This window comes from Phascolarctos cinereus, unplaced genomic scaffold, assembly GCF_003287225.1.
Source record: "Phascolarctos cinereus isolate Bilbo 61053 unplaced genomic scaffold, phaCin_HiC Scaffold_1;HRSCAF=81, whole genome shotgun sequence".
NCBI classification, from domain to species: Eukaryota; Metazoa; Chordata; class Mammalia; order Diprotodontia; family Phascolarctidae; genus Phascolarctos; species Phascolarctos cinereus.
In genome coordinates this window covers 190,095,508-190,116,985 of record NW_027555514.1, presented here as the reverse complement: position 1 = coordinate 190,116,985, position 21,478 = coordinate 190,095,508, and the positions used below count along the sequence as shown (strand labels likewise).

At 39.5% G+C, this 21,478-nt stretch overlaps 1 protein-coding gene across 2 annotated transcripts in view; it reads left to right on the top strand.

Moving 5' to 3' along the window:
- Positions 1–21,478, top strand: part of ETV6 (ETS variant transcription factor 6) — a 343,296-nt gene that overhangs the window by 241,215 nt on the left and 80,603 nt on the right. For both annotated transcript variants that reach the window (XM_021001730.2, XM_021001729.2), the window contains exon 3: positions 4,536–4,700. In XM_021001730.2, coding sequence (XP_020857389.1) covers positions 4,536–4,700 — 165 coding nt within the window. The remainder of the gene's footprint in view (positions 1–4,535; positions 4,701–21,478) is intronic.

Genomic DNA, 21,478 nt, shown 5'->3' with positions numbered 1-21,478 from the left:
CACTCAGATGGACAAACCTTGTCACAGATGATCAAGAGTGGCCATTGAGAAGATAAGGGTGAAACCAGAGTACAGAGGTGAAGTGACAAAATCCCAAGTAGCGTGTGAAAATTGATAGAGAGGTACAAAATGCTGTGAGCATTCAGAAGAGAAAAAGGCATTTGAGTTGGATCTTGAGGGATGTGTGGGACTTCCAGTAAAGCTGCTATTCCATTGAAGGGCATTCAGGGTATAGGAATCTGTTGAAGAATGGCAGCTGTCCACTTTGGCTGAAGCATGTCCGGATTTAAAGCTTGTATTCAAAGGGCCAAGGGATCATATCAAGTGGGATAACATATATTTGCAAACCTTAAAGTACAGCATAAATACTAGCTGTTATTATATGGAGAAAGGATGTTCTTTCCTTAATTAGAAGGGCAGAAGCACTTCCCAGTCTTTTATTTCACTGACTGAGAAATAGCTGTGGGACTCAGTTTCACTATAAAAGTCAATCAGGATAGTCTCTCAGATTCTCTCCAGCTAAATGAGGTTCTCTGTCATCATTCTCTCTGTCCCCTAAGAAATCGACGTGTAGCAATTTTGAATTATCCTAGCCTGCCAAAGATCTATGGTGTGAACTTGCACAGCATTTAGCTGTTGGTGCTTTTCCCTCAAAATGGACTGCTTTAAAGAATAATATAGAGATCATAAAAGTCTCTGCACCAATTGGCAATGTAGTCCCGGTCCCTTGTTGTTAATAGTAATAAGCATGGAAGGAAGGAAACAGGTATTTATTAAGCACTCAGAATATGCCAGATACTGTCCTAAGCACTGGGCATACAAATGCAAGTAAAAAGAAACACAGGCCCTACTCTTATGGAGCAAGACAATATACAAAAGGGGACTGGTCCCTTCACAAAATGGAGGCTCCAAGAGGAACTCACCCATGGGAGAAGGAGGGTGGGCTTTGCAGATGGATATTCCATGGTGAGCAGGCCACAGGGATGGTAAGGTGCTCTAGGGTGTGAAGGTCCTTGGCACTGAGAAAGTACCAGGATGTGACAGGCATGATTTTGAAGTCCAGAAGGTCAGGAAGAGGGGCAAGTGAAGGCTCATATGTGAAAATTATGTGTGTTTATATACATATGTGTGAATACACACATATACAAATGTATTTGTGTGTGTGTGTGTGTGTGTGTGTGTGTGTGTGTGTGTACAACTAGCTGGCACACTGGGCCTGAAGTCAGGAAGACTCATCTTCCTGAGTTCAAACCTGGCCTTACACTTTTACTAGCTATATGACTCTGGGCAAGCCACTTAACCTTGTTTGCCTCAGTTTCCTCATCTGTAAAATGAGCTGGAGAAGGAAATGGCAAACCACTCCAGTATCTCTGCAAAGAAAACCCCCAGTGGGGTCACAAAGAGTCAGACACAGCTGAAAAATGTCTGAACAGCAATATAGTACACACATACACATACATCTATCTCAAACATAAATCTAAAAATCGCACTGTTAATGGAAGTCCAATCCACCTTTGCTAATAGTGTAGAAACATTCTACCCACTCCCTGAAGGGGATTTCCATTTGGTCATGTGGGTCACTGCAGTGGCTTGGCTGTGGGAGAAACTAATGGGAAGTAGACAGGAACTTTGTTGTTATTAACTGCCAGGCTTGTTTGCAGTATGTGACTCCTATATTTAAGGAGAGGATTACTCATGAGTATTTTCTTCCACAGAATGTACAGAACCTCAGATCGCCACTTGCCTCCCCGCTCCCAGCACACTCCTTCCTACATTTCAGCATGCCCTCCCCAGCACTTCATAATTTTACTCTCATTTCCTCTCCTGATCTGGATTCGCTTCTGTATCTGCTTCCTCATTGTCACTTTCCAGTGAGTTTGGACCATCTTCTTTCCAGTTTCTAATCTTGTACTTTCCACTTTATTGGTCACTTGCTACCAGGAGCTTCTCTGTCTCCACCTTAATTTGAACTTCATATTTCTACAAGAGACATAAATGTAATTGTGTTCTTCTAGGGAAAGGAAAAGAATTTAAAAAAAAAATCAGTGATAACTCAAGTCCACTGCTGGCCCCCATTAGCAAAGATCCCCTCTTAGCTTTACAGCAATATTGAATTGTTTTTCTGAGCCAGCCACAGTCCCTTTTGACTAGTGATAGGGGCTTTTTGGAATAACTAGCCAGAGGTGAGAGTTCGGTTCATGACTATATAGACCACATTTCTCTGTGTAAAGGTAATGCATCCTTGTGGGGTCATTTGCATGACCTTGATTCCTTTGGCAACAGATTCTAAAGAGCTCAGCTAACTATAATGGTATACTACAATCAGTCTTGATAGCACCTACCACTTTCCCAAATGAGAGAAGCTATTTTATTGAAAATTATTGTAAATGGTACAGCTAAGGGTAGGGAAGGGAGAGGAGAACATATCTGTGCTCGCGGGCGTATGCATGTGTGTGTGTGTGTGTGTGTGTGTGTGCGCACCCATGTGTGTGTGTATGCACACACATGCGTTTGTGTATCTACTTAAATCACAGCTGCTCTCGTCATTATTCTTTATCAAAATAACTGTTGTGATATAGATAGAGATAAGTATATGTCTCTCCCTATGTATCTATATGTATATATCTATAAAACCAGTCTTCACCCCTACTGTGCCAAGGAAATTAAGGAAGGTTTGAAGACACTTTCATAGGGTGGGAAGAAGCCAGGTAGTCTTCCTCAAAGCTACAGAACTTTGGAACAGAGTAGTGTGGAAGTGACAGACCCGTTTGCAAGAGACCTGCTTTTGCCCTCACACTCAGGTGTTTTTCTCTCACCCTGAAGTCTTACCCCAAATCCATTTTTGTATCAGGAAAGGACAAGTTATTTCCACCAAAAAATTCCAACATCTGCTAGAATTGGGCAGCTGACCCTAACTCTGCCTTTCATTCTCAGAGAGGCTTGCCTGATTTGGGTCAGGGGCCCACTTTGGTCTGCAGTAATGTGAGGAAGTCTGGTCTAGCTATAGATCTTTCACACTCGATAAAGCAGGGTTCTTGGTATATTTTTTTTTAATGAATAAGTTTTTTGTTGTTTTTTTTGTTTGTTTGTTTTATTTTTGTTTGGTTTTTTTTTTTGGTGAGGCAATTGGGGTTAAGTGACCTGCCCAGGGTCACACAGGTAGTGAGTGTTATGTGTCTGAGGCTGGATTTGAACTCAGGTCCTCCTGGTTCCAGGGCCAGTGCTCTATCCACTGTATCACCTAGCTGCCCCTCTAAAACAGGATTCTTAAGCTTTCTGGAGTGCTGTGGGCTCCTTTGGTCATTTGGTGAAGCCTAAAGACCCCTTCTCAGAATCATATTTTTAAACGCGTAAGATGAAATAGGTAGGATTACAGAGAAAAGTAGTTACAGTGAAATAAAGTTCTGAAAAATTAAAAAAAAAAAAGCCCAGACCTCAAGTTCACAGATCCCAGGTGGAGAATCTCTGGTCTAAAGAATCCTGGGATATCACCTGATCATCTCTGAGACATTCTTCAGCTTAGTACCAGTTTCAATCTGTGTTCCTCAGACCACAACAAAGCTTACCTGAGAACAAACCTGAACCACAGGAATAGAACTGAAACTAAACCAGTTTCCTGGACAGGGAAGTGTATGAAGACAAATGACTCTTCGTTTCACTAGTTCCTGTGCTCCCAGACTTGGCATTGGTACCCTAGAGGTAGAAAGGAAAATGTTTCCCATTGTGTGACTCCTTGACATAAACATGGCATAACTATTAAAGCAGCTAGACTTTTTCCAGCCAGAGTTAGAGACTGACAGAGAGAAGGAGAGAGGGGAGGGATAAAGCTAGATTTTTCCTTTCCAGCAGCTCTCCAAGACAAAAAATATCTACCTAGAAATGTTTTTCCTTTTTGAGAATCTGACTGTAAGGTATGGTGTAATATTTGGAGTAAAAGTGAAACCCGGATTCAAATTCCACCTCTGGACATATACTAGGTAATAAATCAACAAACATATATTAATTTAGGCACTAGAGATAAAAAGTGAAAAAAAAATCAAACAGTTTCTGTCCTTGAGCAACTTACATTCTATCAGAGGAGACAACATGAGAATATAGAGTTGTACATAGACAGACTATATAAAATGAATACAGAGTCATTTTTTGGGAGGGAGGGAAGGAGACAAATCACTTACTCTTTTTGAGATTCAATTTCCTCATCTTTAAAATGAGGAAAATGATGCCTATTGTCCCTTCATCACAACTTTGTCTTGATAAGCAGAACAAACGAGGCAGTGTGCATAAGGCCCTTTCAAAATGTTAAACATAGGGGGCAGCAAGATGGTGCAGTGGAGAGAGCACCAGCCCTGGATTCAGGAGGACCTGAGTTCAAATCTGGCCTCAGACACATAACATTTACTAACTGGGCAAGTCACTTAACTCCATTGCCTAGTCCCCCACCCCCCCAAATGTAAAAACGTAGTATAAACATCAGTTATTATAAGTTCAATTAATTAAATGAAAGGATCTCATATATGCCTCTTTCTCTCCAATAGGCTTGCAGCCAGTTTACTGGAGCAGGGATGACGTAGCCCAGTGGCTCAAATGGGCTGAAAATGAATTTTCTTTAAGGCCAATCGACAGCAACACATTTGAAATGAATGGAAAAGCTCTCCTGCTGCTGACCAAAGAGGACTTTCGATATAGGTCTCCTCATTCAGGTGAGAGGTTCATGACTCTTGACAGGGTCCCAGTTCAAAGGGGATGATGAATCTTGGATTGGTCTTTGCTGCCACACCCATCCGTAACAGTGTCCCATAGTAAGTAATGTCATCATTAAACATGAAAAACAATGGTATTTTGCAAAAGGAAGAACCTGGTTCCCTAAAGCAGGAGCAGAGAAAAGGGTAGAGAGCTTGTCATCTAGGAAAGATACAAGGTTCAAATCTAAGAATCTAAAGAGTTTTATACATTCCTACTCAGAATAGAGAAAATTAGATAAAAGGCAACCACAGAGGACTTAGATTACAGGAAACACTTCAGTGGCTATGCATTGGGTGCAAATGGCCATGCAAAGGGTCTAGCCAACAAGGTTGAACTTTTAAATATTCTTCTTACTTTCTTTTCTTACAACTCAGCATATTTTCTAAAATTCCAGTCCCTGGAACCTTACTCTTTATAACATCATATGTAAATCGGACCTGCTATCCAACATGGTCAGCTATTGAATAACCAAAAAGGTGATGTCCTAAGAAGGTTTCATGTACTGAGGGCATGGATCATTAAGACAGGCATTCTAGGGTAATGCTAGCTTATATTGTGTAGTGAAAGCATGTTATTTTCTTAGCTAGTTTTTTTAGATTATCCAAGATGAAACTTATTTGGAATCCAGATGTAATATTCTGTCTTGCTTAAGTATTTATGCCCTTAGACAAAAATCAAAGCCGACTGAAGTTATATTTTCTCTCTCTCTCTCACTCTCTCTCTCTCTCTCTCTCTCTCTCTCTCTCTCTCTCTCTCTCTCTCTCTCTCTTTTTTAAGGCAATTGGGGTTAAGTGACTTGCCCAGGGTCACACAGCTAGTGAGTGTCAAGTGTTTGGTCTGAGGCTGGATTTGAACTCAGGTCCTCCTGACTGCAGGGCCAGTGCTCTATCCATTGTACCACCTAGCTGCCCCTAGACTGAAGTTATATTAAAATCTAATTTACTACTGGCTGCCTTTCAGAAATGTTAGCAAACTAAACATCATCTAAACCAAACCTCTTGCCCCGAGAGCAAGATAAGAGTGGGAAGCAGGATGTCCCCGGCTTTTCCTGGTTGGCCCAGCGAGTTGGGTGAAGGGGAGTTTTCCCAAGATGTACAGATGTTGGCATCTTACCTGGAAAGTTCACAACACAGCATGCAGACTTGCCATGCTAAACAAACACTGTGACTCAAAATATTCAAGCCTTCCTGAATCTCAGAAGTGTAAGAATTATTTTATATAAATGAAGCTAAAAAGAATTCCATATGGAAGCAGTTCCCTTAGCAATCAATCAGTGAGCATTTACTAATCCCCTACAGTGCATCAGGCAGCACTGGAGATACAGAGAACGTGAAACAGTCCCTGCCCTTAGGAGGCTTACATTCTGTTAGGGGAAACAAGATATGTATATATCTGGATGTAATCTGTTACTTATAAAATATAGGCATACATGTAATAGGTATAGAATGTGCATATATAGAGTAAAGATAGACAGAGAGATAGATAGATAGATAGATAGATAGATAGATAGATATAGACATAGACATAGAATATAGAGGAGACAACATGCGTGGATATTAAGCTCAGCCTGGCTTTGGAGGCTATCTCTTATTTTTAAGTGAGGAAACATAGGGCCAGAGAGGTTAGGTGACTTGCCTAATGTCACAAAGATAATTCTTTGTAAGATACTTTCCTCGCATAGAAATGAAAATAATTCTACCTCGTATTTAAGAAATACTTGGAGTAATAGCTACAGAGCTGTTTGGAAAGGGAGTCAATCAAAAGTGTATTTTCAGTGTTCTAGTAAAATTTAAATAAAATAACTGATATCAAATGAAACATCTTTGAAAAGGATTTCTGCTGAATTTGACTTAAAACCTAGTGATGCTTTCCTCCTTCTATGATTGGAGGTACTAAAGGTGAAGCAGAATGGGAATCTGATTTTGCCTGGAAATTCCCCTTCCTTCTCTTACTTCCTCCTGAGACTAATCTATACATTCTTCTCTCTCTGCCCTTATCCATGCCACTTCCTTCTGTTAATGCATCCAACCTTGAAGCAAAGATGAGCAAAAAACTGAAGCCAACTTGACACTGTTCCCCCAAACCTGAATGTCCCCACTGAATAGTAACATGTTTCTGGAGCATGTGTTAGGTGCCTAGCACTTTCCTAAATATCCTGGCAGATAACAGTCCAAGATTAGCAGGTGCTGTTGACAAGGGACATAAATAGCCTACTTGGACAGATAAAACTAACACACCTGAAAAAATTTGAGAACAAGTGTTAAATTCTCTGATATTGTTTGCTTATGTTTCATTATGGGCAGAACCAGTCAGAGAAGGCTTCGTGGAGGAGATAGGACCTGTTCCAAATCTCAAAAGATGACAAAGGGGGCAGCTAGTTGGCACAGTGGATAGAGCACAGGTCCTGGAGTCAGGAGAATCTGAGTTCAAATCCAGCCTCAGACACTTGACACTTACTAGCTGTGTGACCCTGGGCAAGTCACTTAACCCCATTGCCTAGCAAAAACAAAAACAAATGAAATGAAAACCAAAAAAAATCAAAAGATGACAAAGATTTGGTTAGATGTCAGGGAGAAGGAAGGGTACTTCAGATGAAGGAAATAATATGAGCAAAGGCAAGGGAGGCATTGGCATTGAATATGGGAAGGAATTTGAGGAGATGGGCCTAGTTAAGGTGGGAGGTACATTGAAAGGCAAAAGGAGAAATCTGTGCATAAGACAGTAGACAACGATTGCAGATTTTGAAACAAGGGAGGGATTTTTTGGGTAAGCACGGGAAGACATGAGTATATCAGGGCCAGCTAAAATGTGACCATGCAATGTGTTCCATAATGCCTGGTTTGTACTTGTGATACCCTTTTTTTGTAATGTATGGAAGAATATCTTATTTAGGATTTTCATAACCGCAAATGCTGCTCTTCCTTTGGGATTAAATTGGCAGTGCTGCCTAGAAAATGCTTCTTGGAAAAGCCATAAGCTCCTTATGCAAAGGCTCTATTGTCTTTTTCCCTAAGAACATTCCTCAAGGCCATTTCCCTTGGCTGTGGTCTGGTTAGTTAAAAATGAAGAAAAATCTGTTAGGATAATGATGGTTTATTTTCCTGCTTTCCTGTGTGACTTTTTCTTCCCACTGTTTCGCCTTGTACCCTTAAACTATTGAGTTTCCAAAAATGACAGTTTCAAAGATAATGCTCATCTCAACTCAAATAGAGTTACAGAAAGTAGTGAAGAGTCCTATTAGGTAACATTTCCCCATCCTGAGTAGAGATAAGAAAGAGGAGAATTCTGATCCTATAGTTTCCATCCTATCTGGCCAATAACTACCTGGAATCCTTTAGAACTGGAAACCTGAAGTATCACTGACATGCATCAGAGATGAAACTTTTTCTGTGTAAAAAGGGAAAGCTAATGAGTCACCCATGGTATTGCAATGCCCATGAACCATCTGGTAACAGCCAACATCCTCTTCATTCCCCCAACCTGAACTGAGGCTGCAGGCCTCTCTGCTGCTGGGAAAGCTGTTGGAGACCCAACTCAAGACAAGGAAACACAGTACCTCCATCTTCAGCCTTCCTGAGACCTCTACTGGTCATGTTGAATATGCTTCAAAAAACATTATTAGGATGCGTAGGCTGTTTCCTCCTTAGTGCAGGGGCTAATTTAATACCCCTCCCCCCAAATCATTCATTTAGAGAATAATTAATATTTAATGTCGGAAATAAAATGAAGAGGAGAATCTTATAATTCCCCTTTGCAAGCCATTCCCGTGGACCCTGAAAATAATACTAGTTCAATGGCCAGGAGTCACACGGGGAAAGAGGCATGGATGGGTAACGATCTGAACCATTGAAGCAAGTATCTACATCAGTGAGAGCTTGGATTTATTGATATATGGATGGAGTAATCTGGAATATAGGAATGAAGTAATGGCAATGAAAACTGATTCAATAGTCATTCGATAAGTATTTGTTGAGTGTCACGTCACATCGGGCCAGTCAGTAAAATTGGCTTTCTTTTATCTATGCAGAGATAATAATTTCTGTGTTTTGAAATTCCATAATTTAATATTTTATAATTTATGTGACACTTTAAGGTTTGTAAACCACTTCTCATCCTCACAACCCCACTGGGAGATAGGGGCTATTATTATCCCCATTTTATAGGTAAGGAAACTGAGGCAGACAGAGTTAAGTGATTTGCTCAGGGTTATACAGCTAGTAAGCATCTGAGGCCAGATGTGAAGTCACATCTTCCTGATTCCAGGCCCAGCACTCTATTTACTACATGCCTTAAGTTCCCTAAGGTAGCCCTATATGGTGTAGAAGAAAGAAGATATCTGGGCGCAGCAAGTTATACTTTTATCATGTTAACGTGTCACAAACACAAGTAACTTAGAGACTGAAACTGCACGTTCATTGACCAAATTGATAAATGACTGCATCGTCAACAGGGATTCTAGCACTAGCATCCCAAAGAAGAATCTCTCCTCCGAAAGATAAATGCCATCCGTTTTCCTTCTTTCTTTTAAGTTGAAATGTTTTGCTTTGATACAATACGCACTTCCCAGCTAATACTCAAGCAGTTTCTCTAGTCAACTCCTCCCTCCCCCACACATACAAAGTATGTTCCCCAAAGAGTTCAAGGTAAAACTGCCGTATGGAATCGTAGAGTCTGACGAGCTGGAAGGGACCTTCTGTTTCTTAGGCCAGCACACCACAGATTTGATCTAACTAGGACTAGTGAGTGAGGTAGGGTGTAACTGACAAAGCGCGTCACTGCTCACTTTTATAGTTCAGCAGTTATTAGCGGCTAAGAACGATCTGTACTTTAACTTGAACAGTACGGTACCGACTCATACTTTCTAGTTTACTTGAGTTGTTACATTTTAATGTTGTCCTTACATATGGACTAACAGCCATTGTGTATGTTACTTTGGCTCTGCTTTATTCACTTTTTCTTCGCTCCGTGTAAGTTCTCCCATGTTTCTTTGAATTATTCATATTTGCTCAATAATATTCCATTACATTCATGTGTCACGGTTTATTATCAATCACTTAACATGTATGAAATGCCTATTATATGTTATATTGCGCTAGATATTAGGGAGACAAAGACACAATGCGTTAGTCCCTGCCCTCCCTCAAGGAGCTTATATTCCAGTGGGTGAAACAACATTTATACATATGTAGTATGTAGTATGTACATATGTAGTATTGTATAGTATGTGTATGCACATGCTTACACATATATGAGATAGAGTGAATACAAGGTAATTTTAGGGAGAAGAAGGCACTCACAACTGGGGGGATTGTGAGTGCCTTCACTAAGGGGATTGTGGCTGTATCTGGGGAGACCAGGAAGAGCCTTACTCCTTACTTAGAAGTGGTGCTTGAGGGGCAGCTAGGTGGCACAGTGAACAGAACTCTGGCCTTGGAGTCAGGAGGACCTGAGTTCAAATCCGGCCTCAGACCAAACACTTGATATTTACTAGCTGTGTGACCCTGGGCAAGTCACTTAACCCCAATTGCCTCACCAAAAAAGCAACCAAAAAAAAAGCGGCATTTGAACTGAAGTTTGAAGGAAGCTGGAGGGAGGGGGAAGTTGAAAGATAGAAGTGAGGAAGGAATGCATCTGGGACATTCAACAATTCCCCAATTGTTGGAAAGTCCTAGCTTTTTGTTATTTATAATGTTGCTATGAATATTTTTGTACATATAGGTCTTTTCTTACTGTCATTAGCCTGTTTCAAGGTATTGAACCTAATAGTGGATTCTCAGGATCAAAAGCTATGAACAACCTAACTTTTTTTATATAATTGGAATTGTTTTTCATAGTGGTTGGACCAGTTTTCAGCTCTAATAGTAGTGAAATAGTATACTTATCTTTGCAAAGCTTCTCCATCATTGGATTTTCCCATCTTTAGCCATTTTTACAAATTCATATTTTATTTGCATTTCTCCAAATTAGTTATTTTGAACAATTTTTCAGATAGTTGTTAACAGACTGCATTTCTTTTTAAAACTGCTTGTCCTTTGACCATTTGTCTACCGGGTAATAGCTTTTAATATGGTAGATTTATGTCAGTTCCCTTTAAATGTGAGATATCAGAGTCCATTAACAGTCAAGATTTTTGCTGTGAAATTTGTTTTTTTCCTCCTTCCAATCCCATTACATTGCTTTTCAAAAATTATCACTATGTACCTGAAGTCTGTACTACTGCAAATAATCGTATCCTTCTCTTCCTCATACCATTCCCTTACCAGCCCAGACCCAAATCAGTAGATTTTTGTCTTAAAAAAAAAACAACAAAAACAACAGTCCTTTGTATCTATAGCTTGCTTTATTTGAAGTAATCCAATCCCAATCTCTTTGCTCAACCATAGCCCTCTGAGGTCCTATCTAATACTAAATCTCTAACTCCTCTTTCTTAGCCTCAGCCCTAGATGTACTTTTAGTGATGATATCTTTTTATTTTACATTGTCCTTGTTTGGCCCAAAAGAATGTGTTTCTTAAGTCTTACGAAAATCCTGATGCCTCCTGCTCATCCCCCTGCTCACTGTTTGTATAACCTTTACCTGTGGTATCCTGCTTTAAAAAGTACTGAAGTCACTTAATCACCCTTACTGAGATTAACCCAAAGGTGTACTGTTTTCATTCCCTCCATGAGCTTGAGAATTTAGAGGAAAATTCTTACGGATAATAGCCGTATCTCTTACTGGCAACATATGAGCAGTGAGTCATCGAACTATTTGGTCTCCTTTTCGTTTATTAAGTAGTGGGGGGGTTTATCCACTGAGTTACCATTTCAAAGACTCTACTTGTCTTCATTTCTCTCAAAAAGAATAACTAGAAATCATTAATTCTGTTGAAAGTATTTTTTTCCCATGTACAAAGTATCTCAGCTTTGTATATTAAATTATCCTTTGATGTAAACTATTTTCCTTTGCTTTTTGGTGTATTATATTTCATGCTTTCTTTCATTTCTCTTCATCAGTGAGTAATGTGAAGTTCAAATTAGCATTCTTTGATAAGTGAACTGTCTCCTCCTAGCAACTTGTTAGACTTTCTTTGACCCAGAAACTCTGAAGCTAAGCAGCTATGTTTTTAGATTAAACCTGAGGTTCCTCTCTGACCACCTCTAATCAGTTGTATTGATCTTTACTTTGCCCACTAATTCCAATACTTCCAAGCAATTTTGTTTTATGATTTCATGAAATATAATATCCATGTTTTTTTGTTGCATCATGTTTTTCTAGGAGACCAATTTTTCTCAGCCTGTCTCTCTGAGCTTTAGGTTCTAGGTGCAGTGGTCTGGTTTATGGCGATCTCAGTTCTTTGAATTGTTCTAGCTTTTAACTTGCTCTACTATTTCTTGTTACATCTCTGCATTTTTGTGTCTGTTTCTGCTGTTGCCTGCATTGTATGAGTTTATGAGTTTCCCTGCTTTGTATTTTCCATCTTATTTTCTAAACTGTGTGATCTCCTCTTTATCTTTTCAAATTCTTCTTTAAGAACACTACTTTCTTTCCTTATATCTTCTGTCTTTTTTGTGTATGTGTGAGTCAATTAGAATTAAGTGATTTGCCCAGGATCACACAGCTAGTTAAATGTCAAGTGTCTGAGGCCAGATTTGAACTCAATTATTTCTTTTAATAAACTTCTCAACTCCTCTTCTTTTACTAATGCCATTCTCATTCTTAGGGTCTAAGTGTGGTTATAGTAATATTCCCTTCTGGTGATTTCTTCTTACTTCTTTTACCCCGTGGTTGCTTCATTGAATTAGGAGTTCTATTTTGTTTACAAGTTTCTTTTATCTCTGTTTTTCTATAAGGACTTCCTTTCCCTTCATTTTGTTGTTCTTTTACTTTATTTGGTACATTTCTTCATGTTTTGACTTGAAGGATAGCTAGGCTGAGACATAACCACTAATTCAGCTATCTTGCTTTAGGTGTCATCAGTTTTCATTTTGTTTGCTTGTTTGTTTTTGGATAGGCAATTGGAGTTAAGTGACTTGCCCAGGGTCACACAGCTAGTGAGTGTTATGTGCCTGAGGTCGGATTTGAACTCAGGTCCTCCTGACTCCAGGACTGGTGCTCTATCCATTGCCCTACCTAGCTGCCCCTATCAGTTTTCATTTTTAAAAATTAGTTTCATTGATGGCTTTTGGTTTTATGTCAGTTATTTTTGTTCCCACTTCTCTGCCTCTTACAATTGGCTCTCTCTTTTAATAAAATCAGCTGAAACTATGACCTTTTCTGATAGTGTCTACTATATTTCATATCCTTGGTCTCCCACCTCTCTACCAAAAGGAGAATCGTGTGATTCTTTTTTCTCCCCGAGTCCAACGTCAACCATTACAGTTAATTAAGCTTCATCTTAGTTTTCTTTAATTGTTTAAATATTATATTGTTCTTCTTATTCTGCTTGCTTCATTCTTTCATAGATATTTCCCATGTTTCTCTAAATTGCCCATATCATTATTTCTTATGGCACAGGAACATTCCACGGCATTCATATGCATAATTTATTTCACCCATTCCCCAATTGAGGGGTACCTACTTTGTTTCTCCTATGGGGGAGGGGGTTGCTACCATAAAAAGTGGTGCTGTGAATATTTTGACATATGGGAAGGCTTTCTTCTTTTGTCTTCCTTGGTGTATATGCCCAGCAATGGTATCTCTTCATCAAAGGTTATGAAAAGCAAGTGACTTTTTCACAGTGTTCCACATTATTTTCTCGTATGGTTAAGAGCATCTATTTTCAACCACTTCAGATTGTAGTAGTGAATAAACTAGAATGTCCAGGAGTAAGTATCAGATGGCTAGGTAATCATCAGGTAGAAGATCTCATTGTTTGAAGACCAATGGAAAATTTTCTTTATAATTACTAGTAGTAGTAGTGGTAACAATACTATTACTAATAATAATGAGAGTCTTTATTGTATCACTTTAAGTATTACAAAGCACTTTCCAAATATTATTTTATTTGATCTTCACAACAGTCCTATGAGACAGGTGTTATTATTATCCTCATTTATACCAATGGGGAACCTGAAGCAGGCAGAGGTTAAGTGACTTGCCCAGGTGTCTAAGGTCAAATTTGAATGCAAGTCTGTTTTTGTTTTTGTTTTTTTGCTAGACAGTGAGGTTAAGTGACTTGCCCAGGGTCACACAGCTAGTAAGTGTCAAGTGTCTGAGGCCGGATTTGAACTCAGGTCCTGACTCCAGGGCCATTGCTCTATCCACTGTGCACCTAGTTGCCCCAAACTCAGGTCTTTCTGACCCCAAGTCTAGCTCTCTATCCTCTGTACCACTTAGTTACATAGATATGATCAATTTAGAATTGATCAGAGTAATCTGTAATTTGGGGATAAGTAAGAAGATGACAAAATCATGGCATTTGCTCAGAAAAGGGACAAATATAATTTGACCAGATCATAGGTAGCATTTATATAGTGGCTTATAGTTTACATATGTTACCTCATTTGATCCTTACAATAACCCTATGTAGTAGGTGCTATTATTATACCCGTTTTACAGATGAAGAAACTGAGGCAGATAGTGAGTGAATGGTAGGTGCTCATACAGCTAGTAGATGTCTGAGGTCAGATTTGAACTCAGGTATGCCTGACTCCAGGTCCAGTGCTCTTTAGCTGCTAACATATATGAGTTATACTTAGAAATCTAAAATTAAATTAGAATCCTCTAGAAGAAAAAGTCATTCTACTGGCCTAATATTTAAGATACTAGGCAATCACCATGTGTCTAAAGATTTCTATAATAATTTTAATTAAAATAACAACCTATTGCTTCTGACTAATCGTGAGTAGTTTGACTACCATAAATGAGAAAGAACCTACCAAGTTGTGTTTGTATCAATGCCTGCAGTTACCTACTGTAATAGTTTCTATAGAATGGGCTTAGAGATCTAGTATCTGGATGAATAAAGAACACATGAATTTATAATGAACTCACTTTCTTGATGCCCTTAAGGTTTGCAGATCACTTACCTCCCAACAACCCTGTGAAGCAGGTAGTACAGATTCTACTAGTTGTTAAACATTTCTATTTTTTAATGCTTCTGTTCTTTTAATTTTCTGATCTTTGATTTGTGTTGGGCCTTATTGCACTTTTAAGGGAGGAGTAGATCTCATTTTGATGGCACGTAGACTCTTTTATGCTACTAACACACCCTTTTGGCAATTATGCCTTCCTGTTTCATATCCATCAGGTTTAGCATGTCCCTTTCAGAGGCAGGAAAGGTACTCCTTTGATGTCACATTGAAACTATCCTATCTTTTTCTGCATGTAACTCATTCATTTCCCTACTCATTTCAATCAAGGATCCGATGGAGTAGTTTTTAAATTGGCTGCATCATCTTGTCTTGGTACTGGTTAGATGCAGCCTCAGAGTCTGTTAGTGAAAGGATGGGAAGGGTCGGAGAGGGAAAAGGTGGTACTTAGGGGAATGGGGCTGTAGCTGAAGTAATTCATCGCTGAAGATAGATGAATGAATGAATGAATGAATGAATGAATGAATGAATGAATGAATGAATGAACGAACACTTATTGAGCACCTGGGATGTGCCGAACACTGAAGTGTTTTGAATACAAATAGGAAAAAACAAAACAAAACAAGACCATGGTCGCACTCTTACTGAGGGAGGCAGTTTATGTAAAACAATAACGCACCAGGGTGGATGGCAAGAACCATGAGTCCCTTAGATGACATTAGCAGCAGGTCAGGTAACAGTGCACAAGGAGTAGGAGGGCACAGTGATGAGGCAGATGGCAAGGCTTCATGGTCTTGCAAATTCCAAGGCAGGACAAATGATAAGTCCTAGCGATCCTCCATTCAAGTTTTATGAAAAGCCTTTCCATTCTTCCAGTCTGGCAGTCTCATGGGTTTAAGGATGCAAGGGAATCCTGGGAGAGAGAGGGTAAAGGGAAGGCAAGGATGCCCAGAGTGCCCTCACTCCCATCCCTTATACCTTTAAACAAGAACACATACCCATAATTTGAATGGAGTAGAAAAGAAAATATATGTCAAATGTCAGGAAAAAATGAGATGAAAAATTAGTATGAAATCTTAAGGAATTCATTTAATCATTTTGAATTTGAATTTCTCCAAGTATAAAATGGTGACAAGTAGCTAATTTCTTTGTAGTTTTCCACCCCAAACCACCCCCCGATAAAAAGTTCTATTCAAGGCTTGGTGGTGTTTTATTTGTTTTTGTCACTTTGTTTATCATGTCTTACTTTTGCAACCAGGACAAGTCAGTTTTATAAGGTTTGTGTATATCTGTTTATTTCCCTTCCTTTATTTACATACATCTGTTTATTTTCCTTCTTTTATTTATTCGCTACAAAGAGCTGGTCCAGTAGAAAACGCTCTAGATATGAAGCTAGTTGTTGTTGTCCGTTAATCATGTCAGACTCTTTGTGGCCCCATTTGGGATTTTCTGGACAGAGATACTGGAGTGGTTTGCCATTTTCCGTGTTCATTTTACAAGTGAGGAAACCAAGGCAAACAAGATTGAGTGACTTGCCTGGGGTCACACAGCTAGTGTCTGAAGCAGGATTTGAACTCAGGTTCTCCTGACTCCAGGGCCAGCACTCTTTCCAGTGTGCCACCTAACTGCCCCATGAAGCTGTTTAACACTGTGCTATTAAAGGAAGAGGTGGCATGTTCATCCATTTTGCAGATAACATAATTCTAAGGAGTTAGTTAGCACCTTGGATAACAGTCAGAATCCCAAAATATCTCAACAGTGATCTAACAAGATAAAGTTCCATTAGGATAAAAGTAATGTCTTGCACAGCTTTATAAGTACAAAATGGGGGTGGGGGACACATGGTTACATAGAAGTTCGAAAAAATATCTGGGGGTTCTAGTGGTCTCTAAGCTCAGTCTGAGTCAGCAAGATGGTGTGACGGCCAGAAAAAAACCTAATGTAGCCCGATCGGCAAAGCTTCCGAGAATAGGAAGGTGATGGTCCTACTGTGCTGCACAGTTGTCAGACCTCACTGGGAGGATGGTGCTCAGTTCTGGGCACCACAGTTTGGGAAGCATGTTAATAACCTGGAGAAGGATGTCCGCAGGAGGACAAGCAGGATGCTGAAAAGCCCGGCATCCACATCATTTGTTGTTTGTCCTTCGTTCTCAAAGAGGACTGTGACATCAGGGAGGTGATGCCATGACGTGCAAGTGAATTGGATTGAAGTGAGGCAGAGCTGTGCAGAGTCACTAGTCTCACTTTCTCCTCCGGAGCCATCTGCGTCCAGTGGCAAGATATAGATCAGGATGACTGGAGACGGCCCAAGATGCACTGGGAGACCTCGGCATTTTTCAAGCTAAGGTCTTTCCCAGGTCTCAGTTTGACTGAGTCGGTGCCTGCCCGTTCAGTGATGAAGGTTAGGTAAGAAATGAAGCAGAGAATAGCCTTTTTAATCTAGTAAAAAAAATAATAATAATAAGTATCTGGGAGGGGAAGACTCTCAGGGTTTTTGGCCAGAATGGAAACCATTGCTATTTATGTTAATTCTGAGCTAATCCTGGCCCAAACAATGACCAAAAGGGGCTTGGTGTGGGACCTATTATTGGCCAATAAATGAGAGTCAGAATGATGGAGGTTTGAGGCTTGGTCCTTAAGAAAGAAATCTAGCTTGTAAACTCCAAGATATCTTGCAAGGTTTCAGTGATCAAAATTTACATTCCCTTGGGCCTGCAGGTAAGGGGTATGATACCCTATACGGAGAGAAGGGGAGAGAGAGAGAGAGAGCACTGTGTTGCCAGTTCCACTTGGGTCCCCAATGGGGCAGCTCCTACTGCATGTCATTTAAGGATGGGTTGAAGGAACTGAATTTATTTAGTGTGGAGAAGAGGAGGTTCAGGGGACACCAAACATCTCCCTTCAAGTATTTGTGCAAAAGTCATTGGACTTATTCTTTTTTGGCTTAGGGGGCAGAATCAGGATCTTGATAACCATGAAGAGATATATTTAGGTAGAATATGAGGAAAAATTTCATAACAATTAGAACCGTGGAATGAACTGCCTGGAGGCAGTATTGAGAGTCTTTAAACAGAGACTATTTTTTAGGGTGGTAAAGAGTGTCTTCCTTCCAGCTTTCAAATTCTGTGACATGGATTCAGATCTCACTTCTGACATTGATTTACCTTGGTGACCTTGGACAAGTCACCTAACTACTTTGGGGTTCAGTTCCCTCATTTTAAGATGAGGTTACTGGAGTACATCACCTGCACAGTCCCTTTTGGTTCTGGTTCTGAATTCTCCAAAGATGAAGAATTCTCATCTGAAGTTCTATGTACTTGAATATTTAAATTCCCCTATAGTACCTCTCTGCCTTTTCTGCATTTTGTTGAATTTGTGCCGCAAATATGAAGCCATATTTTAATTATTCATTTCTGAGTAATATGTATTTTTATGTACACAGAAGGTGTTCTCTTTTAAATAAAAAGGTTGGTAATTTAATCATATAACAGAATTAATTGCTTCTATATTTTAAACATTCTAATCCAAGCAGGACTTGAAGCAAGCAGTCACGTTTTTGAAATAGATCTCTTCTAGTTACTTCTGAACATTCCCCTAGGGCTAAGGTTGCCCTATGAGGCTTATTTTGAAGCAAGTATTTATTTGGAAAGCTAACAACTAGGTGTGGGCCTATAAGCATGCTACTATTATTACTACTGTTGCTGCTGCTATTATCATCATTATTATCATTATTATTATTATTATAGAGCTAGCCCATATATAGCTCTTTAAGATTTGCAAAGCACTGTACATGTGTTTTCTCATTTTAAACTCTGTAAGTGGACGAAAAGAAGTAAAACCTAAAAGCTTAAAAACAGAAGTTTAGAACCTGAAACTGGTTCTCAGGTCTTCAGATGGTTAAATCTGATACAAGGTGAAAAGGAAATTATAATTCAGTACTTATTCAAGGTACTGTGCTAGATGTTAGTGGTACAGAGTTAAAAAGGAAAAAATAGCCCCTGCCCTCAAGTAGCTTACATTCTCTATCTCTCTCATTCTAGCCAGGTGGATAGAACATGTAAAACGATAATTATATACATGATAATTCAAAGAAGGAGAGGGCACTAACCACTAGAGGGATCTAAAAGGGTCTCCTTTGGGGCAGGGGGAAGGAAAGAGAACAAGCATTTATTAAGGGCCTGCTATGTGCCAGGCACTGTGCCTAAGCGCTTTACAAATATCTCATTTGATCCATCACAACCACTCTTGCAGGTAGGTGTCTCAGGAAATTGAGGCAACTCTGTGATTTGCCCAGAGTCACACACCTGGTTAGTAGAGTTCAAAAGCTATTGTCACCTAAACCAATTGATAGTGAACTTTTGTGTATGAAATAAGCTGGTGCTTAGACCCATCTAAGCCCCTGTTAGTATTAAAATAATTATTTCCTTTCCAAAACCACTGGGAAAAGGGATCAAAATAGGCAAGGATAATTTCAATAATTTATTAGTCATACCCGGAGACCATAAGTTGTATACTGTGGCTGCCTAGCTGTTTCTGCTATCTGGTCTCTTCCAAATCAATTGAAAAAGATATTTATGAATCATATTTACTATATACAGAGTACTTTATTAGGCTATGTGTGTGGTATGACTGTGACTAGTCTGAACAAGGTTGGCAAAGCTGAAGCATGGGATTTTTGTTGAAGATATATCCCTATACGAGGTATAAACATCTAATCACATTTTAGACTTTGATGATGTCTCCTTGATAAGATATGAAGAGTACCCTTGTTATGGGTGCTTGCCCATTGATACCACATTGATTGAGCCATGGTGTTTGAGGATGATTTATTGAGTCACTGGACTTAGCTTTTAAAAGGGAGCAGATACAGGTGTGGAAAAGATGGACAGAGATCAAAGCTTAAAAGATGCTATACTCAAACAATAGATCTAGGTCACTGGTGGGAGGAAGCCTTTTTATCTACTCACCCTCCTCCCAGAGAGCTTCTTGGCCCCAGAAAAGGGAGAAATTGAGAAGGTAATGAGAGAGCAGCAACTGGGAGCCCCCAGAAATAGAAGTACCCAGTGAAGGAGTTCCTGGAACCAACCTTCTGGGGAGAAGAGGAAGAATTGTTGGACAACATTGATTTTCTGAACCTTTCACCTTGGAGATAAGAGGAAGAACCATGTGTCCCTGCAGTTGAGGGGAAGTAACCATAATGTGGAGGAACAACCTGGACTGTGCTGTTGAGTTAGAAAGGGATTGACTTTCTAGCAACACCCCTGTCCCATTTCCTTTAACTTCGGGATACATCATGAGTCTAGAGAATTCTATTGTTCCATGGGGAGAATTTGGGCCACTAGGTTGGTATAGTAGGTAGAGTGCTGGACCTGAAGTCAGGAAGATTCCTCTTTCTGAGTTCTAATCTAGCCTCAGACACTTATTAGCTGTGTGCTAATAGGCAAGTCACTTTACCCTGCTTGCCTCAGTTTCCTCATCTGTAAAATGAACTGGAGAAGGCAATGGCAAACCATTCCAGTATCTTTGTGAAGAAAACCCCAAATGGGATCACAAAGAGTTGGACACGACTGAACAACAAATGAGGAAAAGACCACAATTTATTAGTGCAGTTACCTATATTATACAAAACTAGACTAAAAATAAGAAAAAAGATACTACAGGCAATTGACACACTGTGTAAATAAGTTATTGATGAAAAATCGGTTAAGGGGGAATAGCTAGGTGGGACAGTGGTTAGAGTACCAGCCCTGGAGTCAGGAGGACCTGAGTTCAAATCTTGCCTCAGGCACATGACACTAGCTGTGTGACCCTGGGGAAGTCACTTAACCCCAATTGCCTCACCAAAAAGCAAAAAAAAGAAAAATCAGTTAAGAACAGAAGAAATGTCATAATCATAGGCTATAATGATTTCATATAGAAGTTTAACCAATATAAATCAATTGTCGTAGCAAGGAAACAAAAAGAGCCTAAGATAGACCTCAGTCAACAGACACTCAGCTTATTTGTTGAGCAGAAAGATATCATAGCCAAAGTACCGATTTATGATATGAAATCATTTGTAAAATTGTACTGAATAAGATGGGTGGAATACTCTCAGTAGTATCACTTCATAAAAAAGATAAAAGCAGCAAAGGTAAAAAGTAAAACCAAGTTTAAAAAGTTTCGCAAGAGACCCCACTCAGGAAGGTCATTTTAAAGGCATTTGAACATGACGAAGGAGAACATAAAATAGGAAAGAAATGGGAAGCTCTATCACACACACACACACACACACACACACACACACCCCACAAAAGCTATTTCTACCATCAGGGATCTAAGTTAAAGGGAGATTCCTGCTGTACTGTGAGTTCCTCCAGATGTTCTATTTGCAGATGGCATTGTTCTGTCTGTATTACGCCTTAGAATATATAGACCCTCCTGGAAAAGATCTATAACCAATCAAAAGGCTTTGGTCTAACTATATACATTTGAAAAACCAAGGGGATGAAGATTGTTGTCCATATTATAGGATGCCATTAGATGACAAACTTAAAGAGTTTGTACATATATAAATATAAACATCTTAGATGGACAGTCCAAATAAGCACCGAGTTCTGCTTAGAATTAAATGGGAAAAAGAAAACAAAAAAAGACTCTGTTGTTGTTTTTCAGTCATGTCCAACTCTCCGTGACCCCATTTTGGGTTTTTTTGGCACAGACACTGAAGCAGTTTGCCATTT